This window comes from Paroedura picta, chromosome 6 (genome assembly GCF_049243985.1).
Source record: "Paroedura picta isolate Pp20150507F chromosome 6, Ppicta_v3.0, whole genome shotgun sequence".
Classification (NCBI taxonomy): Eukaryota; Metazoa; Chordata; class Lepidosauria; order Squamata; family Gekkonidae; genus Paroedura; species Paroedura picta.
In genome coordinates, this window is record NC_135374.1 from 10006289 (window position 1) to 10032390 (window position 26102).

General features: G+C 49.4%; 1 protein-coding gene across 2 annotated transcripts in view; it reads left to right on the forward strand.

Moving 5' to 3' along the window:
• The window catches only part of TMEM135 (transmembrane protein 135), a 203680-nt gene that overhangs the window by 168676 nt on the left and 8902 nt on the right, over positions 1 to 26102 (forward strand). For both annotated transcript variants that reach the window (XM_077341408.1, XM_077341407.1), the window contains 3 exons: positions 9812 to 9853; positions 10720 to 10866; positions 13592 to 13661. In XM_077341408.1, coding sequence (XP_077197523.1) covers positions 9812 to 9853; positions 10720 to 10866; positions 13592 to 13661 — 259 coding nt within the window. The remainder of the gene's footprint in view (positions 1 to 9811; positions 9854 to 10719; positions 10867 to 13591; positions 13662 to 26102) is intronic.

Below are 26102 nucleotides of genomic sequence, written 5' to 3' on the forward strand. Positions count from 1 at the left end.
CTAGCGTTTGGGTTTTTTTTCATATGATTCGTCGTGTGTTTTTTTAAAACTGGAGTCTAGCTGCGCGGATGTACTTTTTTGTTGTTGTCCTTGCCAGTGTGGTATAGCGCAGGAGTAGTCAACCTGTGGTCCCCCAGATGTCCATGGACTACAATTCCCGTGAGCCCCTGCCAGCAAAGGCTGGCAGGGGCTCATGGGAATTGTAGTCCATGGACATCTGGAGGACCACAGGTTGACTACACCTGGTATAGCGGGTTTGAGTCCCCACTCCTGTTCCATGTGAAGCTTGCTGGGTGACCTTGGCCTGGTCATGGTGCCTGTTGCGGGGAAAGGAAGGGAAGGAGATTGTCAGCCTCTTTGAGACACCTGAGGCCTGCTGAATGACCTTGGGCTAGTCACGGTTCTCTCAGAGCTCTCTCAGCCCCACCTGCCTCACAAGCTGCCTGTGGTGGGGAGAGGAAGGGAAGGAGATTGTCAGCCTCTCTGAGACACCTGAGGTTTGCTGGATGACCTTGGGCTAGTCACAGTTCTCTCAGAGCTCTCTCAGCCCCATCTGCCTTACAAGGGGCCTGTGGTGGGGAGAGGAAAGGAAGGAGATTATCAGCCTCTCTGAGACACCTGAGGCCTGCTGGATGACCTTGGGCTAGTCACAGTTCTGTTAGAGCTCTCTCAGTCCCACCTGCCTCACAAGGTGCCTGTGGTGGGGAGAGGAAGCAAAGGCGAATGTCAGCCACTTTGAAACTCCTTCGGGTAGAGAAAAGTGGGGCATAAAAACCAACTCCTCTTCTTATTGAGACGGCCACGTATCAAATATCTGAACCAGTGAGACTCCCTTAGTGGCTCAAGAGCAACATGTGACCCTCTGACATGCCTGTTGTAGCTCTATGTGAACATTGCACACCAGTGGGGCATCTTACCCATGTTTCAGTGGAGCGGGTGAGGCCGTTGCCTCGTGGAGCTTGTGGCTGGCAGGTGGTTTTGATCATGGAAGAGATGAGCAGCCGGCCCATCTGAGGCACAGAATTTCTGCAGGGGATGGAAGTCTCAGTGGTTGCTTTGATTGAGGCTAAGTACAAACGTGGCCTTCTTCAAACAGTGCAGTGAGTGAGCGCCCCTGAATTTAACAAGGCAGAAAGCCAGGGGTGCAGATCTCCTTACTTTTCCTCTGGTTCACAAAATATTATAAACTGTTCAGAGGCAGAACAGAATTTGAGTCCAGGGTCACCTTGAAGACCAACCAAGTTTTATGTAAGGTGTGAGCTTTTGCATGCACAATGGAAGAAGAATCATAAGCAAGTCGAGAGTAAGTTAGTAGTAAATTAGTAATCAGCTAATTTGTTATTCTAGCAAGGAACTATCCGATCGTCTTTAGAACGCTGCATACTTGTCGTGAAGCTGTTTGGTAATTTACTACTAATTTACTCTCTCCTTATATCTGTACTCTTGTGATCCTTGTTCCATTGTCGGAGGCAGTGTGCCTGCACACAAAAGTTCACACCTTACATAAATCTTTGCTGGTCTTAAAGGTGCCACCAGACTCAAATTTTGTCCTGCTGTTTTAGGCCAACACGGCTGCCCACCTGTTCTAAAGCGGGACTCAGAATGTGTTCTTTAAAAAAATTAATAATAATCTTTTATGTCACGAGCCACCCTGAGCCGTTTTGTTGGACGGGGATGCAATTCACGCAAATCCATTAATGAAGTCCTTATTTCACCGTGTGAACTCTTGTGCAAGCATTTTCGGAACTGTTATTTCACTTCTGCCCTTGATGCTCCGCAAGAGCAAGACAAAACAAGGAGTCCACTTGAAGGACCATCTCAGCAGACAGAGGCAATTGCAAGAAGACGGCTACATTTCGCCCTATCCGAAGTTGTGATTTAGTACGTAGTTAGGCCAGCAGCGTTCTCTGAGGAAATATGCGCGCTAAATATAGATGCTCGTTCAGCAATTAAAATGCCCATTGATGCCGGGAGAACAGACTCCCTTTCACGTGTCAGCCGTGATTTGTGGCATCCTAATCCGTGCTATGAATCCCTTCGTTATTCTGAATATCTGAGACCCATAACTTGACGGGGGGGGGGGGGGGAAGAGAATGGTCCTGGTTTCTGCTGTAGAAAAAAGCCGTTCTTCATGCTGGGAGGGCTTAGTTTTGACAATTACCATGTCTTTCCCCCCCGAAAACCCAACCCTCATTTGTTTAAAAGGTTCACACTTGCCAATAGACATCTGTAATCCTCTTTCTAACTCTGTGCAAAGAATGCGAACCTGTCATTAGGGCCCATGATTTTACTTTGCTCTTTGTCCTCCAGCATCTTCAATATGTAGGCTAGCTCACAGGCACCTCGAGCCTCAGAAACCCCGTAATGCCTTCCTCCAGTGGATCCCATTGTGTTTATGGGTTCTTGTACTGCAACAGTGGCGATTCATGGCCTGCTACTAGAGCAGGGGTGTCAACAGAAAAACAAGGAACCTTTCCAAGGCAATGTTCTTGTAATAATATATATACCCGTATTTGCCGCGTATAAGACGACTGGGCGTATAAGACGACCCCCCAACATTTCCACTCAAAATATAGAGTTTGTCACATTACATTACAGTACTATGGGCCACTATGGGCAGCTATGTCTATCCCAACTGAAGTGCACCCGGCGTATAGGACGACCCCCCCACTTGGAGGCATGTTTTTCAGGGGGGAAAGTAGTCTTATATGCCAGCAATTACTGTATATATTCAAGTCCAATACAATTTCTTTTATATACATGAATGATCAACCGTAACGGTTTCTAGATAATTTCCGTTTTCAGTGACTTCTTCAGTGGTCGAGTCCTCCAATATCAGTTTGTTGTAACAATAGTGGGAAAATCCAACAGCCTTTCCTTATATACTGTTTTAATATCAATAGGCCATTGGCTCAAAGGTACTGGGGAATGTTAGTCAAAGAATGTTAGTCAAAGGGGAATGGTCTTCTTTACCCGAAGGAGTCTCAAAGCGGCTTCCAATTGCCTTCCCTTTCCTCTCCCCACAACAGACATCCTGTGGGGGAGGTGCGGCTGAGAGAGCCCTGATATTACTGAAGAAGAAGTAGAAGAGTTGGTTCTTTTATGCCGCTTTTCTCTACCCAAAAGAGGCTCAAAGCGGCTTACAGTCGCCTTCCCTTTCCTCTCCCCACAACCGACACCCTGTGAGGTGGGTGAGGCTGAGAGAGCCCTGATATTCCTGCTCGATCTGAACAGCTTTACCAGTGCTGTGGTGAGCCCAAGGTCACCCAGCTGGCTGCACATGGGGAATCAAACCCAGCTTGCCAGATTAGAAACTGCCACTCTTAACACTAATACCACACTGGCCCTTGACTTGGAGAAGCACTTCATATGCTCAGAGCCCGAGACACATTTTGCATGGGCTTTATTTGTTTATTTATTGCCGAGAAGTCGCAGACAACCTTTGGCCACCCCGTAGCGTTTGCAAGGCCAAAGACCTTCAGAGGTGCTTTTCCATGGCCTCCCTCCGCATCACAACCCTGGCGTTCCTTAGAGGTCTCCCATCCAAATAACCCGGGCCGACCTAGCTTAGCTACTGAGATCTGGCATGATGGGACTTGCCTGGCTTACTCAGGTCCCGGGGAATGTGCAAATAGAGAATGTTTTCCTATTCTGGTGGAAACAGCGCTGACCACAAACTCTGACCAGAGCATATTCTTCAGCAAGGATTTACGAAGCTGCCCCTCTGGATGTCAGTGTCTCCCTTCACCCCCCCCCCCCCCCCACATTTCTAATATTTCTTCCAGACTGCATTGAGATAACCCTACCCCCCCCCCCCAAAAAAAAAGTCTTTCCCAGGTTTCCCTTCAACCTTCACCTCTCCGTTTCCTTCCAGGTTTATGGCTCTCCTGTGTTCAGATAACATTCCTGTTCTTGATAAATTGTTTCCTGTTTACCTCTGGCAAATTGTTCGCCCTGTCCGAAAAGATTTTATATTGGAACTTTAAGAGTATCAGAAATGGACATTCTGCTGACTTTGCATGCCCACGAAAGCTCACGCCTTGGATAAATCTTTGTTGGTCTTAAAGGTGCCACGGGGCTCAAATTTTGTAGAAATAAACAGGATATGTTTACGCCGTGCAGGCTTCATGGCAGGGGCAGGCCTGAGGGAAAACTTGTTTTTGTACTAGTTATTATGACGTAATGATTATGTAGGAATACTTAACTGCTTTCCTTAATTCATTTTAACTGCACTGGGAAATGTTTTCTGGTTCTTCCCTATCTGTGCAGGGCATCTAAGGCAACCTTTCTCAACTTTTTTTTAGTGTTGAGAAACCTTTGAAACATTCTCAAGGCTTTGAGACACCCCCCAAGTGGCACAACCATGCAGAATACGGTTGGGAAGCAGAGCTGTGGACACGCCCACCTTAGGTCCCTCCCCTTCTCCCCTTGAGAGCCATCTTGGTATAGTGGTTAGGAGTGTGGACTGCTAATCTGGCGAGCCGGGTTTGAGTCTGCGCACCCCCACATGTGACCTTGGGCTCGCCACAACACTGATAAAGTTGTTCTGACTGAGCAGTGATATCAGGGCTCTCTCAGCCTCACCCACCTCACAGGGTGTCTGTTGTGGGGAGAGGAAAGGGAAGGCTATTGGAAGCCGCTTTGAGACTCCTTCGGGTAGAGAAAAGCGGCATCTAAGAACCAACTCTTCTTCTTCTTCTTCAGGAATCTCAGGCTCTCTCAGCCTCACCTCCCTCACAGGGTGTCTGTTGTGGGGAGAGGAAAGGGAAGGAGATTGGAAACCGCTTTGAGACTCCTTCCGGTTGCCCGCTTTAACAGGATTTTTTATTGGACGTCTGTAGCCCGCCAGGAGCCTGGCTCAGGAGTGGCGGGAAATGTAGTAGTAGTAGTAGTAGTAGTAGTAGTAGTAGTAGTAGTAGTAGTAGTAGTAGTAGTAATATCATCACCCAATAAATGTTTAACAGATTTTAAATATATGTAGATAGATAGATAGATAGATAGATAGATAGACAGACAGACAGACAGACAGACAGACAGACAGACAGACAGACAGACTCGGGAAAACTCTCCCAGGGCCATCAAGAAACTCCAGAGTTTCACAAAACCCTGGTTGACAAAGCCTGGTATAAGGGTTCATGTGTATGCACACTTCATCAGATGCATGCAAATGAAAGCTTACAGCTTAAATAAAATTTTGTGGGTCTTGAAAGTGCTCTGGACTCAAGACTTTGTTCTGCTGCTTCCGATCAACACGGCCGCACACCTGAACCTACTTTGAGTTGAGGTCCTGTTCTTTTTCATATAATTTCTAAACGTCAGTTGTTAAAAGCAGGTTACTTGACAAGAGCACTTCTTTTTTTTTAAAAAAAGGGCTTCAACTCTTCAGTTTTCTGTTCGGCTCCTTTTATTCCCTTCCTTGAAATTGAACCTCTAACGTTTCTCCCCCCCCCCCCCACCACCACCTAAACACTGAATTCCTCTTTTTATCCAGCGCAGGGTGACGTCAGCCAATGTGATACGAATTTGTAATAAAATAGGGATGGGAACAAGATCTTTCTGTTGATCGTCCCCATAACAATAAAGCTCCATGGGCAATTAGAGGAAGAAACGAAACCCAAAGTTGACTATGGAGGGGGAGAGGGACAAGATTGCGATCTTAATTTTTTGGTTTAAAAAAATTCCCTTTTGTTTTTCAAAATTGCCTCGGCTGTTTCGCCCAGCTCAGATCACTTGTTGTAACTCCAGTGGAAATGTGCAAGTGAACAGTAAATTGTCTGCCATTGATTCTCCCCCCCCCCCCACCTCCCCCCGGCCTTTCTGGACAGTCCCCTGAGAAAAATCCTACCGGAACCTCATATCCTGTTCATAGATCCTTCAGGACGGCCAAATCTGACAAGTATAGCTCTACAGAAACACTTGCAAAGCTAGAAATGTCAATGTTTAACTTCTTATAAATAAAATAAAACACGGGTCGGCTCCCATAAATAGGTGCCCCTTCTGCCAGAGATCTCATGAATCCCATGAATGGGTTCCCCGTCTGTCAGAGATTCCTAACCAGGGATCCAGGGAACCCTGGATTACAAGTGAGGCCTCCAGAACTGTACACAGTACTCCAGGTGTGGCCTGACCATTGTATACGGCACTGGTCAGACCACACCTGGAGTACTGTGTGCAGTTCTGGAGGCCTCACTTCAAGAAGGACGTAGATAAAATTGAAAGGGTACAGAGGACAGCGACGAGGATGATCTGGGGTCAAGGGACCAAGCCCTATGAAGATAGGTTGAGGGACTTGGGAATGTTCAGCCTGGAGAAAAGGAGGTTGAGAGGGGACATGATAGCCCTCTTTAAGTATTTGAAAGGTTGTCACTTGGAGGAGGGCAGGATGCTGTTCCCGTTGGCTGCAGAGGAGAGGACACGCAGTAATGGGTTTAAACTACAAGTACAACAATATAGGCTAGATATCAGGAAAAATTTTTTCACAGTCAGAGTAGTTCAGCAATGGAATAGGCTGCCTAAGGAGGTGTGAGCTCCCCCTCACTGGCAGCCTTCAAGCAAAGGTGGGATACACACTTTTCTTGGATGCTTTAGGATGCTTAGGGCTGATCCTGCATTGAGCAGGGGGTTGGGCTAGATGGCCTGTGTGGCCCCTTCTAACTCTATGATTCTATGATTCTAAATAACTGAATAATGCAGCATTGTTGCGCCTTGACTGCACAGTGCAGGCTAGCCCCTTTCATTGGCTCTTGGAAGATAAACAGGGCCAGCCGTTGATAGTGCTGCGATTAGAGACCACTAAGGTAGTTGAGGTTGCCCCGCAGGAGGCAGGCAATGGCAAACCACAGTGGCCAAACTGGAGCTCTCTAGATGTCCATGCTGGCAGGGACTCATAGGCATTGTAGTCCTTGGACATCTGGACAGCCACAGTTTGGCCACCCCTGCCCTTTAAATACAAGATTCATTAATGTAAAGGTGTTCTGGAGTAGTGGTTTCCCCCCTCCTAATGCACTCTTGCACCATAAGATTACCTTTGATTCTGTTTTGACACGCCATGCATGTTGTTGCGTTCCCCAATAATTAATCCTTGTCATCGGGGTTCTTGCAGACGGGCCACTGGCCATCTCCGAGAGCCTTTGAAAGGCATTCGGCTAAAAAGCACTAATCGGAGGCCCTAATTGCTGACATTTAGCCCTACAACGTGGCATGGAGACCTCTTTGCCTTCCCACACAATGGGAGGCGGTGGGGTGGAAATTAGGCACGCCTGCGTGGTCAGCCCAAGAGCAATTAGACTTACTTCATGAGTAGTCTCCCGTCGGGCAGAGCTTGCTCCTGGGCTACACCAATTTGGGGGGGGGGGGGCTGGGGAGGGCCTGTCCTATCGTTGGAAGTGTGGTTTTTGCAGCTACAGCTTATATTGTTGTGAATACAGCCCAGAGACATTTTTTCGTGGGGTAAGGATAAGTTCAATAGTCTTTTGCCTATTGCTTGCCTATTTATGTCAGACAGACAGACAGACAGCCTCCTGACAATTCCTGGTTAGAAATTTGTCCATCCCTTTATGGAATACAGCCTTTCTCAATTTTTTTTCCATCGAGAAACCCCGGAAACATTCTTCCAGCTTCGAGACACCCCAGAAGTGGCACCATCATACAGAGTAGGGTTGGGAAGCAGAGCTGTGGACACACCCACCCGGGGCCCCTCCCCTTCCCACCCCCTCCAGGCCCAACATTGGCCATTTTGAAGGGAGGGGCTGCAGGTCGACATGACCATATATGGTGATGTCGCCTGCTTAATTAACCCCGCCCATTTGGGAAACCCTTCCAAGCTTGTCCAGAAACCCCAGGCTTGCATGAAACCCTGGTTGAGAAAGCCTGATGTAGTAGATTTATATCCTGCCTTTCATTTTTTGAAGCTAGCGAGGCTGCAGGAGATCCTGGCACTGCAAATCAGTAAATTGAACAAAACATTGACAGCTAATAACATTAAGCCTTGAGGCAGCAATCGATACAGGCAAAGGCTTTCCACAACAAGTGTGTTTACACGTTACAGGGAAAGGGACCTGCAAAGATAGTGATTACAGAGGGTAGGTTCGCCAGGTAGGGTTTTGGAAATACCAGGAGACTTTGGGGGGGGGGGGCCAGGACTGGGTGGGATTTGGGGTTGGGAGAGCGGAGATTAGTGTTATGGAGTCCAGCCTCCAAAGCAGCCCTTTCCTCCAGGGGAAATGCTGATTTCATGAACATAGGCAGGTTGTGAGTGGGTGGGCAGGAGGGGATGTGCCAGTGTTTGTCTCTTGTGGCCCTTCCTTGCACACCCAGGGAATTGCTGATCGCCACTGTGGGATGGTAGGCAAATTCCCTCCAGGTCAGGCTGAATTCTGGAGATTTTTTTTGGAGGGGGGGATTACTTGGGCATGAAACTGGGGTCACTGCGGGTGGACAGTTAATTGTGAGTTCATGCATTGTGCAGAGGTTTGGACTAGATGACCCCAGAGGTCCCTTCCCAACTCTTATGATTCTATGGTTCTGTGTGTCAGCCTCCTTTAGGCATTTAAGAAATTTAAGGATCCTTAATTCTTTCATAGAAGGCCAGTTCCAATGTCTTACCCCGAGGCTGGAGACATTTAAATCTGTAGTTCAGGTGTGTCTACATTTCATTTCCTATCTTGGCAGGAACCACGCTTTGCAAAACAGTATGGCAGATGGTTTTCCTGCACGAACTGTTACCTGTGTCTCCGGAAGTAATATCCCATGTCCGCTAATGAGAGGGGGAATAAATATGGTAGCAAAGTTTCTCTTTTGGTTTCCTGGAAAAACGGTTTCGGGGTCATACAAATGGCTTCTCTCGAATTGCTGCTTCTGAGAGACATCTACTGGTGGAACGGTGGAACTTAAGCGTTCTGTTGTAACTTTGGTAAACTGGAGGGGTTTTGTTCCTTTTTGTAGATGTTTTGAACCGCTTTTCTGAAATCTGTACATTAAGCGCCATTGTTGCATGATCTTTCTTATCAAGATTGTAATGATAATCAGATTTCTGCAAACGATGCAAAACTGAACCAAGTACAAGGCCAGTGGCACCCTGATGACCACCAAAGCTGCATTCAAGTTGCCAGGGTTTGCATGTACGCACATTTCTTCAAATACACTGAAATGCAAAACTCAGGTATCCAGGAGGGCCTTTCTATACAAAACCCTTTTATAAAACTGCCCATATACTTCTGTGTCCAGCGTATTATAAGGATCATATTTATGTACTTTCTGTCCCACTAAATGTGTCATGTGAATACAGGTGCTGAATTCCAGACTTATAAAATCCTAGAGCCAGCGGGGTATAGTGGTTAAGTGCAGCGGTTTCTAATCTGGTGAGCCGGGTCCAGCTCCCTACTCCTCCATATGCAGCCAGCTGGGCGACCTTGCGCTACTCACAGTCCTGTTAGAAACTGTTCTCACAGAGCAGTTGTGCTTAGAGCTCTCTCAGCATCACCCACTTTGCAGGGTGTCTGTTGTGGGGAGAGGAAGGGAAGGCGATTGTAAGCCGCTTTGAGACTCATTAGGGAAGTGAAATGTGGGGTATAAAAAACAAGTCCTCCTCCTCCTCTTCCTCCTCCTCTTCTTCTGTTGCTGAATGTCCCATTTATTGACTGAACTATGGGCAATCTTCCGGGAGTCCCTGCAAAGAAAGGTAGACCTTAATTAATCATTCCTTCCCATTCCAAGGCTTGATGTGTATTGACAAATAGGTTGTGGTCACTATCAGAGGCAGGTTCTGTACCGAGTCAAAATGTAGTCAAAGATGTTTGTTTTTGTGTTTCAGGTGCAAGGACGGCTTGAAAGGATTCACATTCTCAGCACTTAAGTAAGCAAACAGAATAAGCATTGTGCCTTTTTTTTAACCCGAAGGGATCATCCCAATTTGAGTGAACTATTTATGGAATCTTGCCTTTAGGAAACCTTTAAAATAACTTTAAAGAAACCTGAGTTGCAAGGGGAGGGCAGTATATAAATGCAATAAAATAAATAAACAATATAGATACATATGAACTGTTATGTAAAGAACATTTTCAAATTATTTTGCAACATCATGATTGCTGTTGAGTTTCCTGGGAGTTATTTTTCTGGAGCACTTCCATGTATAATATGTCTGGATGTCCATGGGCTACAATTCCCATGAGCCTCTGCCAGCATGTGCTGGCAAAGGCTCCTGGGAAATGTAGTCCACAAACATCTGGAGAGCCACAATTTGACTACCCTGGACAAGAGCCTCTTTACACAACCTCCAGAAGGGAAGGATCCTAAATGCATACACTCAGCAGTGTCTGGGACATGAGATGGCAACTTGGATGGTCCAAGCTCAGGAAGAGGCCGTCGCTCGGCAGTAGAACATCTGCTTGTCATGCAGAAGGTCCCAGGTTCAGTTCCCGACCTCTCCAGTTAAAGGCCCTAGAGAATGGGAAAGAGTTCCATCTAGATCAGGGGTAGTCAAACTGTGGCCCTCCAGATGTCCAAGGACTACAATTCCCATGAGCCCCCAGCCAGCGAACTAGGGAGCTGCTGCTTTCTGAGTAGACAATACTGACCTTGATGGACCAAAGGCCTGACTCAGTTTAAGGCAGCTTCACGTGTGAGCCCTGAATGAAAGCGTAGGGCTTGCAAGCCTCTTTTCTGTTTAAGGGTGTTCACACTGATCAGGTGATGGTCAATTTCTTTTTTTCCCCCCTCCAGGTTCATTGTAGGAAAAGAAGAAATCCCCACACATTCGTTTGCACCGGAAGCGATGTTTCTACGAAGGGAGAAGAGAGGGAAGCACCACGAAGAAGTCACACAGAGAATGAACATAATGGCTGTAACAAAGAAGCTGGTGGACAACGTGTAGGTGCCACTTTTTAAAGGAGTCAAACGTTGACGTTGTGTGTGCTCACATCTTAATAGCATTAGTTCTGCATGCATTCCGTTTCTTGTTTTTTTGGGAGGGCTTGAGCAACGACAAATCATTCGTTCATCTGACCCAAGATCACACCGCCGGCTATATGTGCCAGAGCGGGGAATCAATCCCGGCTCTCCAGATTAGAGGCTGCCACTCTGAACCACGATGCCACACTGGCCGTGGTACTGGCAAGGCAGGCAGAAAAGCCGGGAATCAGGCACTTGTGTGGGCAGCCAAGCTGGTCCTTGGGTAGGTAGACAAGTGACTTCAGGCAGCCTGAAAACAGGGCAGGATGGTATCTGAGCAACTGGGCATGTAAGGCCAGACCACTGTTGACAATGTCAAAAGGGCCCAGTACAAGCCCTGTTGTCCCCGGATGTTATCTTTCGAGAGACAGCATCTCTCCACCAGGCTGAACTAAGATCAGAATTGTGACCACCGCCGCTATATGTTATGTGATATGTTATATGTAACTTTTAATTGGGGTTTTTATGGGGATTTTATTGTGTTTTAACTATTTATGTTGTAAACCGCCCTGAGACCTATTGGGAGAAGGGCGGTCTAAAAATTAAATAATAATAATAATAATAATAATAATAATAATAATAGTAGCTAGGAGCAGCGGCTTCTAATCTGGCAAGCTGGGTTAGATTCCCCACTCCTCCATGTGCAACCAGCTGGGTGACCTTGGGCCAGTCACAGGCCTGACAGCTCTGTTCTCACAGAGCACTCCTATCAGAAGCTCACTCAGCAATCATCAGCCGCTTTGAGCCTGAAAGGCAGTGAAAAGCAAGGCATAAAAACCAACTCTTCTTCCTATTCTGCCTTCTGGCCATCCATGGTAGAAGCTACAGGACTCATGTCTCAAACCGGTGATTCAAGCTTGATCTTCACGTGACGCGACAAATTCAAGAAACACGGGGTTGGAGAAGCAGAGTTTTGAACGTTGGCTCCATTCATTGGGCCATCGGTTTGAAAAGATAATTTCCGTGTACAGCTAGGTTTATTGTTGTTGTTAGGTGCAAAGTCGTGTATGACCCATCGCGACCCCATGGACAATGATCCTCCAGGCCTTCCTGTCCTCTACCATTCCCCGGAGTCCATTTAAGTTTGCACCGACTGCTTCAGTGACTCCATCCAGCCACCTCATTCTCTGTCGTCCCCTTCTTCTTTTGCCCTCGATCACTCCCAGCATTAGGCTCTTCTCCAGGGAGTCCTTCCTTCTCATGAAGTGGCCAAAGTAGGTTTAAAAAGGTAAAGGTATCCCCTGTGCAAGCACCGGGTCATGTCTGACCCAGCATTTTCATGGCAGACTCAATACGGGGTGGTTTGCCAGTGCCTTCCCCAGTCATTACCGTTTACCCCCCAGCAAGCTGGGTACTCATTTTAGCCCCAGACAAATAAACAGGACTTCTAATTCTCTCGACGGGCACACGGAATACAGCTAGAAAGCCGGCAAAGCACCAGCAGAAAATTCTCCCTTTCACAGAAAGGCCCAAACGCTCACCCAACAAACAAGAGGAATGAACTTTCACTGGTATTTCTAACTTCCCACTTGCGTATGCCTGGAAAACCATTGTGTTCTTAATCCTAATCCTCTATCGGGTTTCTCTCCCATGTGTTTCCTTTCAGATACAACTAACTCTAAATGCCTGTAACTCAATCGCTTCCTCATTATGATTTTTTCTTTTTCTTTTTGGGCTACACAAACTGACCTCACGGGTGATTTATGACCGATATGCTTTATAGCGCATAATTCAAAGCTTCCAGAAATATTTTGGCACGGTCACAGCGATGGAGTAATGTTATTTTGTGCTCCGACCACAAATACTCGACTACAAGAAAGCGTCATTTCCAGGGCCGGGATCATATTGATTGCCTCGTAATGCCACTTGATGGGTCTAGCAACTGGAGGGTGCTCCCCAAAGCATTGATCTCTCTTAAATTCCCTGCCCAAAGTCATTCTGCTGGAAATCGAGACGGCAGTAGCAATTGCACAGTTCTGCTGCTCAAAAAAAAAGGGAAACCGAGGGGAAGCAGCTCCTTGTTGGGAGCTTTTGTGAAGAGGGCCCATGTCGGCAGGCCTGAAAGTCGTTTCCCTAAACCTGCCTTGCTCAACTTTCTTTTCCCTTCGAGAAACCCCTGAAATATTCTTCAGGCTTCGAGAAACCCCAGAAGTGGCGCGATCGTGCAGAAGATGGTTGGGAAGCAGAGCTGTGGACACGCCCACCTGAGGCCCCTCCCCTTCCCACCCCCTTCAGGACTATCAGTGGCCATTTTGGGAGGGGGAGAGGCAGGTCAACATGACCATAGATGAAAAAGAAGAGTTGGTTCTTATATGCCGCTTTTCTCTACCCGAAGGAGTCTCAAAGTGGCTTCCAATCGCCTTCCCTTTCCTCTCCCCACAACAGGCACCCTGTGAGGTGGGTGAGGCTGAGAGAGCCCTGATATCACTGATATCACAAAGGTATTTTCATATCTCTGGCAGTTACTGTAAAGCAAGATTTTTTTTATTCGTAACAGACAACGAATAAGGAAGTAGCAAGAGAATTGGAGAAGGTAAACTGTGCTCCCTTTTGAAGCTGGGAAGGAAGAGAAAGAGAGAAAAAAGAAAACAACCCATTACCTGACTGGGACTCGTACTGAATTTACTTTGATTCTTCTTTTCAGATGTAAGCATGGGCCGAGGCACAGATGTTGCAAGCACTACGAAGACAACTGCATCTCCTATTGCATTAAGGTGAGTGCCCCCTGATTTGCTGAGAGATAATTTATGAGCTGTAATGAGACAACTCCCCCCCCAAATTTACGCAATAATTAACAAGTGGATAGCAGAGATATTGTCCCGTTCTGTTTCTCTGGGGTGATTGACTGCATTTTACATTTTCGAGCCAGATGATTATCCAATCATGAAACTCATAGTCCCCTCCCAGCTTCCCACATGTCATTTCCCCAACTTCCTCTTCCTGGGACAGGGGGCGGGTCACACCTCTTTTGTGGAAACGGTGCCCCTCAGTTTATAAGACCTGAGCCAGGGTGCTGACGAAAGGATTTTTCGGAGGTCCTCAATTCATAGAGTTGCCATAAATCAGAGGAGACCTGATTACACTTACCACAAACATGCAAATGTTTCCTGAAAGAGCAAATACGTCTTTCCAGGGGCCATTTCAGGTTAAGATAATCGCCTGGCCACAGAGAGGGGGGTCAAGCCCTTTCTCCCCAAGCACAGAGGTGTCCAATCCAAATTGTCGCCAGGTGTAAATTGCAAGGCACAACTCCTAGCATACATCTGGTTTAACGGCGCCTGGTGGAGCAAACCTGGAAGCCTTAGATATGTACTTAGGGCTTGAATGTAGACATGTCCTACAAAAGTATTTAGCTGCTGAATGTCTCATATTGACTCAACTGCAATGTGCAGGTTTTCATGTTCTGATAAGTCACTTTCTTTGCGATGAGGTCTATTAATAGTATTCAGAAATTATCTTGACAGAATATGTCCATGTGCTGTTTGGTTTCATCACTATATCTCAAAGTCGGAATGGTCTCATCTGCAGATACTTAAGTTTACAGATTGGGGCCATGTAGACAGATGGGAGATTCACCCCCGGCAACTCCCCTCCCCCCTGGTTTGTAGAAAAATTTTAAAGGTTTAAAAATTGGAGGGGGTTTCATTTCCCCCTAAATGGATGAGCATTGTTTGTGGAAGGACCAGACAATGCGCCTCTGTTAGCCCATCAAGAGAACTGCAGGAGGCAATGCTGCATGGGAGCGGGGAAGGGAAATTTGGAACTGCTCCTTCTGCTGCTCTCCACAGCTGCACAGACAGGGCTCCAGGGGTGGCAGTCAGAGTAGGGGAGGGGGACAGACAAGAGGTCAGAGCAGCAGTGGAAGCAGAACGGCGGGGAAGCAGGCGCTGGTGGGCAGAGGGTCAGTGAGGCAGACAACTGGGAGGACAGAGTGGCAGGGACTTGGGTGGGTTGGCAGAGCTGGAGGGGAGCAGACAGAATAGCAGGCCAAGTGATGGGGGAGGGGGACAAGTAGGAGTCCAGAACTTTGGGAGGAGAGGAACAGGTAAACAAGTGGGAGAGGGATGTGCAGAATTACCTTGGGGCCCCGTGGAGGAGAGGAGCGGGAGACCAGACCAAAAGTAGAGGACAAGCAAGGGAACAGTCAGATGAGGGATGAGATCTCCTCCCTGGAAATCTCATAGGCCTCCACTTGTCCTTTCCGATTCTTATAGCATTTTTGTTGATTTTGGTTTAGATGCGGTGGGACAGTGGTCCCTAACCTTTTTATCATCGGGGACCGGTCAACACTTGACAATTTTACAGAGGCCCGGGGGAGGGGTAGATTTTTGCTGAGGGACGTCACCACCACCTGAGCCCCAGTTCCACTTGCTTTCCCTCCAGCGCCCCTGACTTCCTCCCGCCCACTAGGGGATGCTGCCAGCAGCAGCTGCGCAGTGCCACTCCAAGGGGGAGCCCCAGCCATGGCGGCCGCCGGAGAGCACCAAAGGTGAGCCAGCGGCAGAGTGGCAGGGCAGCCCCCGAGGCAGCAGCCAGGGAGGAGGATGAGGAGGAGCCATGGCCCGGTATCAACTGATCCACAGACCGCTCCCGGTCCCCGGACCAGGGGTTGGGGACCACTGCGATGGGATACATTACAGCTTACCAGCTTCCTTTGTTACTGATCCCCCCCACTGACCTATATTAGGGCTAGTGCAGGCACGTGAGCTTCTTAAAAGGAAGGAATGTTCCTGTGCCAAGCTCAAGACTCAAATGCGCATTAGGAGAGGCTTGGGAAGGCGACTGTAAGCCGCTTTGAGCCTCCTTCAGGTAGGGAAAAGCGGCATATAAGAACCAACGCTGCTGCTGCTTCTTCTTTCACAAAGCGCGGATGTGTGTGAGGAGCTCTGAAAGGGTCTTTGCACATTGCCCGGTCCTTATGCCAAAGGGGTCCATCCCAGAGAAGGACCCCATCAACAGTTCTAAGCCCTGAAATCTTAAAGGGACCTCCATGTGCCGAAGAAGGACCATGCTGAAAACACGTGACCAACGGCGGCAGCTTTACTCCCTGTCTCTGAGCACTTTGAGGCATCTGGCCGAGAGACGTCGCAGACAGGACGCTAAGCTAGATGGATCTCGATGCGATCCAGCCAGGGTCAGTTGCGTATTTATTTATTTTGTGGGCCAAAACATCCAGGCATACCGTATACCAGGGGTAGTCAACCTGTGGTCCTCCAGACATCCATGGACTACAATTCCCACGAGCCCCTGCCAGCGTTTGCTGGCAGGGGCTCGTGGGGATTGTAGTCCATGGACGTCTGGAGGACCTCAGGTTGACTACCCCTGCCGTATACCATTACCAAGAGGAGCAGCTTACAAGCACCCCAGAAGCTCCTGTTCCTTTTTTAAGCGCTCAAAGTGAGTGAAAAGCAGGGCCTTGAGAATCTTGACTAATCTGATTACACACACAGCTGTGTAACAGATCCCACTTGCAGCCTTTCTCCCCCCCTTCCCGCCCCCCCCAGCGCAAGTGCTGGGAATGTGCTGCACTCAGCAGTTTGAAGTGGGCAGTGGCACCCATACAGCTGTGCCTCTCTGGCACATGGGGCAAGGTTCCCGCTCCCTTAGACGCTCTCAGCCTCCAAATGTATTTTAAGGGTAACGGGAGAAACGGCGCAGTTGTTGCACGAAGGGAGGGCGGTTGATATAAATGACTCTCTCCTCCGCGCCCCCCCCAAGAATACGATCGGTGGTGGTTTTCTTCCTTTACGCGGGAGCCAACTGTGCGGGGAGATCTGGTTTGGCTCACACAGGTGGGCACACCTGCTTTCGCGGCCTTTCTTTGGTGGCTCTCCAGCAGCTTTGGGGTTTTGCCTCTTGGACAAAGGCGTGAACGGTCAGGCCAGCTTTTTCCCTGGGGCGGGGTGGGCGCGGAGGCGTCTGCTGTTGCATTTGCCACAGCGCGATGCTGCTTCTCCCCGTCTGAATTTTCACACTTAATCGGTTTCCACGGCGAGCGCAAAGAACAGCATGTGAACGAGATGGCGCGGCTGAGTCGTCTGCATAGTTTCGATACGGAATCTGGGTTGCGCTGGGCCGTTCTCTCCTTTAGACGGGTGCCATGTGTCGGCTCTCCGGAGCGCTTCGCTACCAGCTGGTCGGCAACACGACCCCATCCTGGGAGAGCTGCGCGAAGCTCACCCTCCAGCCCTTGCTGTCAAATAAGCACAGATTTCACAGCCTTATTGAATGTACGTCAAAACCGGTTGGTTGGCAGGTTTCCTGGAAATCATGACTCCCACCAGTGTGGAATGGCCATGTTTATGATGTTTGATGAATGTCCTCTTGTCTCCGTGGTAAAGACCACAGAGACCAGGGGAGGCAGCCTAGAGTGTCATACTGCAGTGACATCACACCCTTCCAAAACTCTGTCCCCCACAAGGTACCACCTCCGGAATCCCCTGGCATTTGCCAAGGCAGTGTTGGGAAACGCTGGTTGCTACCCATCTTCATGCTATAGCCAAATTCAGATGCTGCTGGTGGTCATGAAATAGCAGGAGCATCATGGGAGAGAAGGAAACTGACTAGTTCTGTGCGGTTCTTTTTGTTGCATTTTCAGTTACCCCCACTGAATCTTTCAGGCAACATTTTGACATTGCAAGCAGATGAGAGTTGCAAATTCTCGAATAATTGCATTTCGGTACCTAGATACGGAGCAGATAGAAAGGAGTGGAAGAAGAAGAAGAAGAAGTAGAAGAAGAAGAAGAAGAGGAGGAGGAGGAGGAGGAAGAGGAGAAGGAGACGAAGAAGAAGAAGAGGAGGAGGAGGAAGAGGAGAAGGAGAAGGAGAAGGAGAAGAAGAAGAAGAAGAAGAAGAAGAAGAAGAGGAGGAGGAGGAGGAGTTGGTTCTTGTATACCGCTTTTCTCTACCCGAAGGAGTCTCAGAGTGGCTTCCAATCCCCTTCCCTTTCCTCTCCCCACAAAGGAGACCCTGTGAGGTGGGTGAGGCTGAGAGAGCCCTGATTTTCCAGCTCAGTCAGAACAGCTTTCTCAGTGCACAAGGTCACCCAGCTGGCTGCATGTGGGGGAGTGCAGAATCTAACCTGGCATACCAGATTAGAAGTCCACACTCCTAACCACTACACCAAACTGAGGGGGCATAATGAAAATGGAATCTACTTCTCAAAGACTTTCTTCGGATCACTTGCTCTTACGTTTCCTACGAGCAAATGAAAGCACATGGCGCATGACGGCGTCTCTATTTTTGTTTGGGTGCGAAAAGCTTCTTGGAGGGGCGAGACAATATACCGAAAGACCCTTGATGGTTAGAGCTAGTTGTAATGTGTGGACTGATTCAGCCACGGCCCTGACTTTCCGCACTGAGTATGCTTAAGCCCTCCTCAAGACGCAAGTCCTTTCAGCTCGAAACCGTCTTCCTCGGTTTGAATTTCACTGCACACGCATATTTCGAGGAGTGCCTGCCCGCGCCTCTCCCAGCGCGCAAAGGTCCCTTTTAATCACACCCAAAATTCTTACCCACTGAGCAAGGAAAGTGATACACTCACAGCGAACAGCCCGATAAATATATCTCGGAGATTCCCCCCGCCCCCCGCCCCAGACCGTATATTTAAAATAGCAAGGAACCTCCTACCCTCGCAAGTACTAACCGACCATTCACGGCAGGCCCTGTCTGTTTCTGAAGAAGCGAACGCCAAGACATTCGGCCAGTAAATGTGGCAAAGTAAAATGAAAAACAAGAAGGGAACAGCCCCCCCCTCCAAGAAAACAAATCAGGAACCCGAAAGCTGAGCAACAAAATATATTAAAATACAGATATCCATTAAGTGCACGTGAAGAAGATTAAAAACAGTATTGAAACATAAAATTCTGAGTTTGTGCAATATAGAATCCTAGAATCCTAGAGTAGGAAGGGGCCGTACAGGCCATCTAGTCCCACCCCCTGCTCAGTGCAGGATCAGCCTCAAGCATCCAGGATAAGGATCTGTCCAGCTGCTGCTTGGAGACTGCCAGTGAGGGAGAACTCCCCATCTCCTGAGGAAGCCTATTCCACTGCTGAACTAGACTCTTAGAATACTAGAGAGGGAAGGGGCCATGCAGGCCACCTAGTCCCTCCCCCTGCTCAGTGCAGGATCAACCTCAAGCATCCAGAAGAAGGATCTGTCCAGCTGCTGCTTAAAGACCATCAGTGAGGGGGAGCTCCCCACCTCTTTAGGCAGCCCATTCCATGGCTGAACTAGACTCCTAGAATCCTAGAGTGGGAAGGGGCCATCCAGGCCATTTAGTCCCACCCCCTGTTCAGTGCAGGATCAGCCTCAAGCAGCCAGGAGAAGGACCTGTCCAGCTGCTGCTTGAAGACCATCAATGAAGGGGAGCTCCCCACTTCATTAGGCAACCAATTCTGCTGCAGGACTACTCTGACTGTGAATTCCCCCCCCCCCCCGCTAACTTGCTGTTACTGTTCCACATGTAGTTTAAAGCCATTTCTGCGGGCCCTCTCCTCTGCTGCCAACAGGAACCACTCCTGCCCTCCTCCTCCTCCTGCCCACCAGCACAAGTTTTGTTAGTCTTTAAGGTGCTGCAGAGTCCATTGTAGATTACATCAGGGTGCAGGTAGGTGTGGAAACAAACTGCCTGGCAGGGTGCGACCAGGTTGCTGAAAGAAGCAGAAGAACCGGTGTTTTGTACCCCACTTCCCACTGCCCGAAGGAGTCTCAAAGCGGCTTACGGTCGCCTTCCTTTCCTCTCCCCAGAACAGGCGCCCTGTGAGGTCAGTGGGGCCGAGAGAGCTCTGAGAGAGCTGGGACTGGCCCAAGGTCGCCCAGCCTGGGGAGGAAGAGTGGGAAATCAAACCGGGCTCTCCAGGCTGGGAAGATGCAGTAGCCTCAGAGACAGGGCGCAGCCTGTCCAGTCTGTCCCAGGGAAACTCTGAGTGTGTGGAGGCAGCTAGCAAGCTTAGATGGAAGAATCACGGCTCTTTGGGCCCAGGTGTTTTGAGGCAGGGCAGGGAACAGAGAAGGGGAGGGTGGAGCTTTGCTCAAGGGCCAGGTTCAAGGCTGGGGCGCTAAAAAGGGAGGGGAACTATCAGGAGGCTGGTAGGAAGAGGAGAAGGGAGAAGGAGCTTGCAGCGTTGTGGTGCTCCTGTGCAATTCGGAGGTCCTCGAAATGAACCACACCTTCCGGGGTCTGGATTAATAGACATAGAATCATAGAATCATAGAGTTGGAAGGGGCCATACAGGCCATCTAGTCCAACCCCCTGCAGGATTAGCCCTAAGCATCCTAAAGCAACATAGCAACCTGGGCTCGTGATTTCTAGACCCTGTAGGCCAGAGGTAGTCAACCTGTGGTCCTCCAGATGTCCATGGACTACAATTCCCATGAGCCCCTGCCAGCGTTTGCTGGCAGGGGCTCATGGGAATTGTAGTCCATGGACATCTGGAGGACCACAGGTTGACTACCCCTGCAGTAGACTCCAGGTATGCCGATTCCCCTCCTGGTCCCCAGAAGACACTTCAGTGGTATAACTGATCTGAAGAAGCGCAAAACGGCGGAAAAGCCAGCAAAAACAGACCCATCCTTTAAGAAGTCTGCGAATTTTGCTGTGATGCCGTTGGACGGTGCAGTCAGTCGCAAGCCGATGCCTCGGTATCTTCGGTTCATGCTGAGCGCCTGCAAATGCCTGCCAGAAACGACTCGCATGTGGTTTCCCCCGAAACGGTACATTGCCATTTCTGGATTGCTTCCTGCGGTTCGCCGTGGCTCCCGATAATATCCGGACACTGGGAAAGGCCCCCTTCCGCCTGCAGGGCAAGAAACCACATCCGATGTTGCTCTTCTGTTGCTTTTCTGGGTTCGCCACCGCATTTTGGAACCGGCGCATGGGTGCTGCTGGTGCCAGTCGCTGGACGGCGGCTAACTGGTTTGGAACGGCCTGATCTCCTCCCGCTCGGATCCCGCCACCTACCCCTCTGACCTGCTTCCGTTCAACCTTGACCTTCGCACTGAGGTCAGCCGCAGTTAGAGATGATCTTCCCCCTAGGTTAACCCCGGGATCTTAAATTCCTGTTAGGAGGAATCCATCTCTGATACTCCATCCGGTTCTGGGTGGAAAAGGCTGCAGTCCCTTGGTCCTGTCTTCATATCAGTTCTGCAGAGGCAGAATGCCTTCTGTTGTTTGGATAACGAATTCCCGTCTTGCGGCAGCGTGTGGGACTGGCGATTTTGGTTGGGCTGTTCCTCGGGATGTGTCTGGACAGGATCAGCAGGAGCCGTCTGCTCTGGGAAGGGCCAGCGTGGTTTTGTAATTTTCTTTATGAAGGGGTTGCGTTTACCATTTCTGCAAAGGGTGGCTTGCCAGTGGCTTCCCCCTGTTTGTCGTTCTTTCCCTACCCGCCCAACATCTTGACTTCCCATCTGGATACCTGCTTCAGTACTGACGTGGGCGGCTTTTTTCACTAGTCGCTGTACTGCGAGGAGCGGCTTAAAGGGCTCGCTTGATAGATGGTTACTCTCTGTTGATTTACTCTTTCTCCAAGGGCCTCCCATGGCTCTGGAGAGCCAGCCTGGGGTCGTAGTTAAGAGCAGTTGCTGGGTGACCTTGGGCTAGTCCTCCGCACGCAGCCAGCTGGGTGACCTTGGGCTAGTCACAGTCTTGTTCCGGCTGTTATCGCAGAGCAGTTCTCCCAGCGCTCTCTCAGCCCCAACTCCCTCACAAGGTGCCTGTTGTGGGGAGAGGAAAGGGAAGGAGATCGTAAGCTGCTTTGAGACTCCTTCAGATAGAGAAAAGCAGCATATAAGAACCAACTCTTCTCCTTCTTCAGTAATATCGGGGCTCTCTTGGCCTCCCTTACTTTGCAGGGTGTCTGTTGTGGGGAGAGGAAAGGGAAGGCAAATGTGAGCTGCTTTGAGACTCCTTCAGGTACAGAAAAGCAGCATATAAGAACCAACTCCCCTTCCTCCTCCTCCTCCCCTTCCTCCTCCTCCTCCTCCTCCTCCTCCTCCTCCTCCTCTTCTTCTTCTTCTTCTTCTTCCTCTTCTTCTTCTTCTTCTTCTTCTTCTTCTTCTTCTTCTTCTTCTTCTTCTTCTTCTTCTTCTTCTTCTTCTTCTTCTTCCTCTTCCTCCTCCTCCTCTTCTTCTTCTTCTTCTTCTTCTTCTTCTTCTTCTTCTTCTTCTTCTTCTCCTTCTCCTTCTCCTTCTTCTCCTTCTCCTTCTTCTTCTTCCCTGCACAAACCCCCAGGGCATGCAACATACGTTGGGAGCTGTACAAGCTCCAGAGCTATTAATTTATTGAAAAGCCTTGTTTTCCCCATGCCTCATTTGGGGTTTGGAAAGCGTTTTCCTTCAAGTCAGGCACCCTGGAGGGGTTTTTGTGTTTTTTTTTTTTTGCCTTCTCCTTTCAGCGTGTGGTTTGGCTCCACTCGGCGCTTCTTGTCCTCCGGAGCCGTCTAGTTTTGGGTTGGCCGCGCTCTCTTTCCCCCTGCTCTCTGCCAGAACGTAATCGACCCGGTGCGGGCTCATCCGTGGGGAGCGGGGATTACGAGAGCCCCAATTCGACAGTCGGATTTGACATCGCTCTCGTGAGCGTTCCGCACAGTGAGCGAAGAAGGGCAAGGGAAGTAAAGAATTAAATGAACCGGGAGAAGTGAGTTACAGGTGAGGTACGAAGGATAAAGAAGGGAAAGAGGGAGTGAGTTGTAGGAAAAAAGAAGAGCTGGTTTTTTATACCCCGATTTTCAGTGCCCAAAGGGGTCTCAAAGTGGCTTACATTCGGCTTCCCTTTCCTCTCCCCACAACAGACACCCTGGGAGGGAGGAAAGGCTGAGAGAGCCCTGAGATTACTGAAGAAGAAGAAGAACAAGAACAAGAAGAGTTGGTTCTTAGATGCCGCTTTTCTCTACCCGAAGGAGTCTCAAAGCGGCTTACAGTCGCCTTCCCTTTCCTCTCCCCATAAAAGACACCCTGGGAGGGAGGGGAGGCTGAGAGAGCCCTGAGATTACTGAAGAAGAAGAAGAGCTGGTTCTTATATGCCGCTTTTCTCTACCCAAAGGAGTCTCAGAGCAGCTTACATTCACCTTCCCTTTCCTCTCCCCACAACAGACCCCCTGTGAGGGAGGTGAGGCTGAGAGAGCCCAGATATTACTGAAGAAGAAGAAGAATTGGTTCTTATATTCCGCTTTTCTCTACCCAAAGGAGTCTCAAAGCGGCTTCCATTCGCTTTCCCTTTCCTCTCCCCCCAACAGACACCCTGTGAGGTGGGTGAGGCTGAGAGAGCCCTGACAGGACTGCTCGGTCAGAACAGCACTATCAGGGCTGTGAGTAGGCCAAGGTCACTCAGCAGGCTGAATTAGGCTGGCCAGATTAGAAGCTGCCGCCTTTCATCACTACACCACGCTGAAACTTTGTTGGCCTTAATGGCGTCTCTGGACTCAAGACTTTTTCATGCCTCTAGACTGTTTTGAGAACTCGGCTGGGTTAGCGGAGGCCCAGGCGAGCTGGCCCATAAAGACGGGGGCCTCAATAAAACTTTTCCTTTGCTTTATCCCCATCCGAATGTTTTTCTGCAGATGTCCAAAGCGTCTGCTTCATTACCAAACTCTTTTTGGAATATGCTGCCTCATATTGAGTTGCAGTCCTGGAACAGAACTTGGTTGCTGGCCCTTTGAAAAATGGATCTGCTTCAGAAAAATGGTGTTATTTACCAATGTGTAACTTTCCCCCATCGAGGACTCCTTTGAAGCTTTCAAAACCAAAAGCTTTCTGCCGCGCATATTAATTTTTACAGAGAAGGAGCGCAGAGCCATAAATGTATGGTTCAGACCCTTTGTTGCTTTGTAAAAAAAATATTCCATAGATAGGGGAAGAATACTTTTAATTCTAAGTAATGCATCAGTGAAAGAATTTTAGGGATTCCTCCCATAATTGGTTCTCTTAAAGGTAAAGGTAAAGGTATCCCCTGTGCAAGCACCGAGTCATGTCTGACCCTTGGGGTGACGCCCTCTAGCGTTTTCATGGCAGACTCAATACGGGGTGGTTTGCCAGTGCCTTCCCCAGTCATTACCGTTTACCCCCCAGCAAGCTGGGTACTCATTTTACCAACCTCGGAAAGATGGAAGGCTGAGTCAAGCTTGAGCCGGCTGTTGGGATTGAACTCCCAGTCTCATGGACAAAGCTTTCAGACGGCTGCCTTACCACTCTGCGCCACAAGAGGCTCTCTTTTCGTTCTCTTGGTTCTCTTACTAAACTGCAACTCCCACTGCAATTTATCACTCAACAGGATCTGCCCGATAGAAATTTGCACTAAGAACCTGGAGGGGTAGCCTGCAGTGGCTTCCAAGAGCTGGTTCAAACTATTTTTGAAAGGTAGATTCAGGTGGGTAGATGCGTTGGCCTGAAACAGTACAGCAAAGTCCGGGGGCACCTTTGAGACCAACCAAGTCTAATTCTGGTATAAACTTCTGTGTGCGTGCATAGGTGTTTTTTGTAAAAACAAATATTTCTCTACCCAAAGGAGTCTCAAAGTGGCATACATTCGCCTTCCCTTTCCTCTCCCCACAACAGACACCCTGTGAGGGAGGGGACTTTCTTCTCTACTGGCAAACCCAGGAAAGTGCTACAACGGGACAGTAGGCCTTCTACAAGCAGAGAGGCTTCACTGTGGGGTCTCTTTCAAACAACGCAGCCTAAACCCACCCCACATCCTGTACAGAATGATTTTGGGGGACTGTCGTGTGGCTGAGAGAGTGTTTGGATTGCACCTAGACTGCCACACACACACACACACACACACACACACTCATTAAATTGCAGAGTTGGAAGGGGCCATCCAGGCCATTCCGTCCCACTCCTTGCTCAAGTCAGGTTCATCCTAAAGTATCCAGGAGAAGGATCTGCTTAAAGATTGTAAGTGAGGCGAAGCTCCCCACCTCCTGAAGCAGCCCATTCCACTGTTGAACTAGACTCATAGAATCCTAGAGTGGGAAGCGGCCACACAGGCCATCTAGTCCACCCCCCTGCTCAGGGCAGGATCAGCCCCAAGCATCCAGGATGCCTCTGTCCAGCTGCTGCTTGAATATTGCCAGGGTGGGAGAGCTGTCCACCTCCTTAGGCAGCCCATTCCACAGCTGAAGTAGACTCATAGTATCCTAGAGTGTAAAGGGGCCACACAGGCCATCTAGTCCCACCCCCTGTGCAGTGCAGGATCAGCCTCAAGGATCCAGGATAAGGATCTGTCCAGCCACTGCTTGAAGACCACCAGTGAGAGGGAGCTCATTCCCTGGCTGAACTAGTTTCATAGACTCCTAGAGTGGGAAGGGCCCATACAGGCCATCTAGTCCAACCCCTTGCTCGGGGCAGGATCATCCTAAAGCAGTGATCCGCAACCTTTTTTAGGCTGCGGACCGGTGGGTGTGGGAGGGCGACCTGGCGGCCGCACAGTGCCGTTCCACAAATGCACGCACGCGCGGCCACAAACGCGCCTGCGCGAAACGGCCGTGCATGCGCACCTGCGCAAAAGGACCGCGTATGCGCACATGCGGCCGTGCTTGCCGCAAACGAGCATGCATGGCCAGGCCACGTATGCACATTTGCGCATGCGGCCGCACTTCCCTCTCTCCCCTCCTCCCGCAAAAAGAAGCCTGTGGCCTGGGGGGGGCGGGGAGAGGGAGCCGCGGCCCGGTGGTTGGGGACCACCGTCCTAAAGCATCCAGGATATGTATCTTGTCAAGTCACTGCTTGGAGGCTACCATGAGCGGGAGGTCCCCACTCAACCCTCCAGGCATAGCAGACCAAAGATCTGGGTTAGGGTAAGAGAAGCAGTTTTGCTCCTAGACTTGCCATCTTCAGGTTGGAAAATTCCAGTAACCTTGGCGAGGGAGCCTCAGGACTCAGCGTTAGGGGGCGGGATTGGAGGGGAAGAGACCTCAACAAGGCCAAAGCAACCATTTTTTGCAGGGGGAATGACCTTTGCCACCTGGAAATCAGTAGGAATTCCAGGGACTTTCATCTGAGGCCGCTTCCCTCCTCCCTCAGCAGCCATTTTGCATCTGTATGGGGGACGCCATCTTTGCTATTTCCTTTAATGGCCTCAAATGAGTATTAGACGAAAACTGGGTTTCTAAGATGGGCCCGCGAACGTTTCACAAAGCAGACCGCTTTTTTT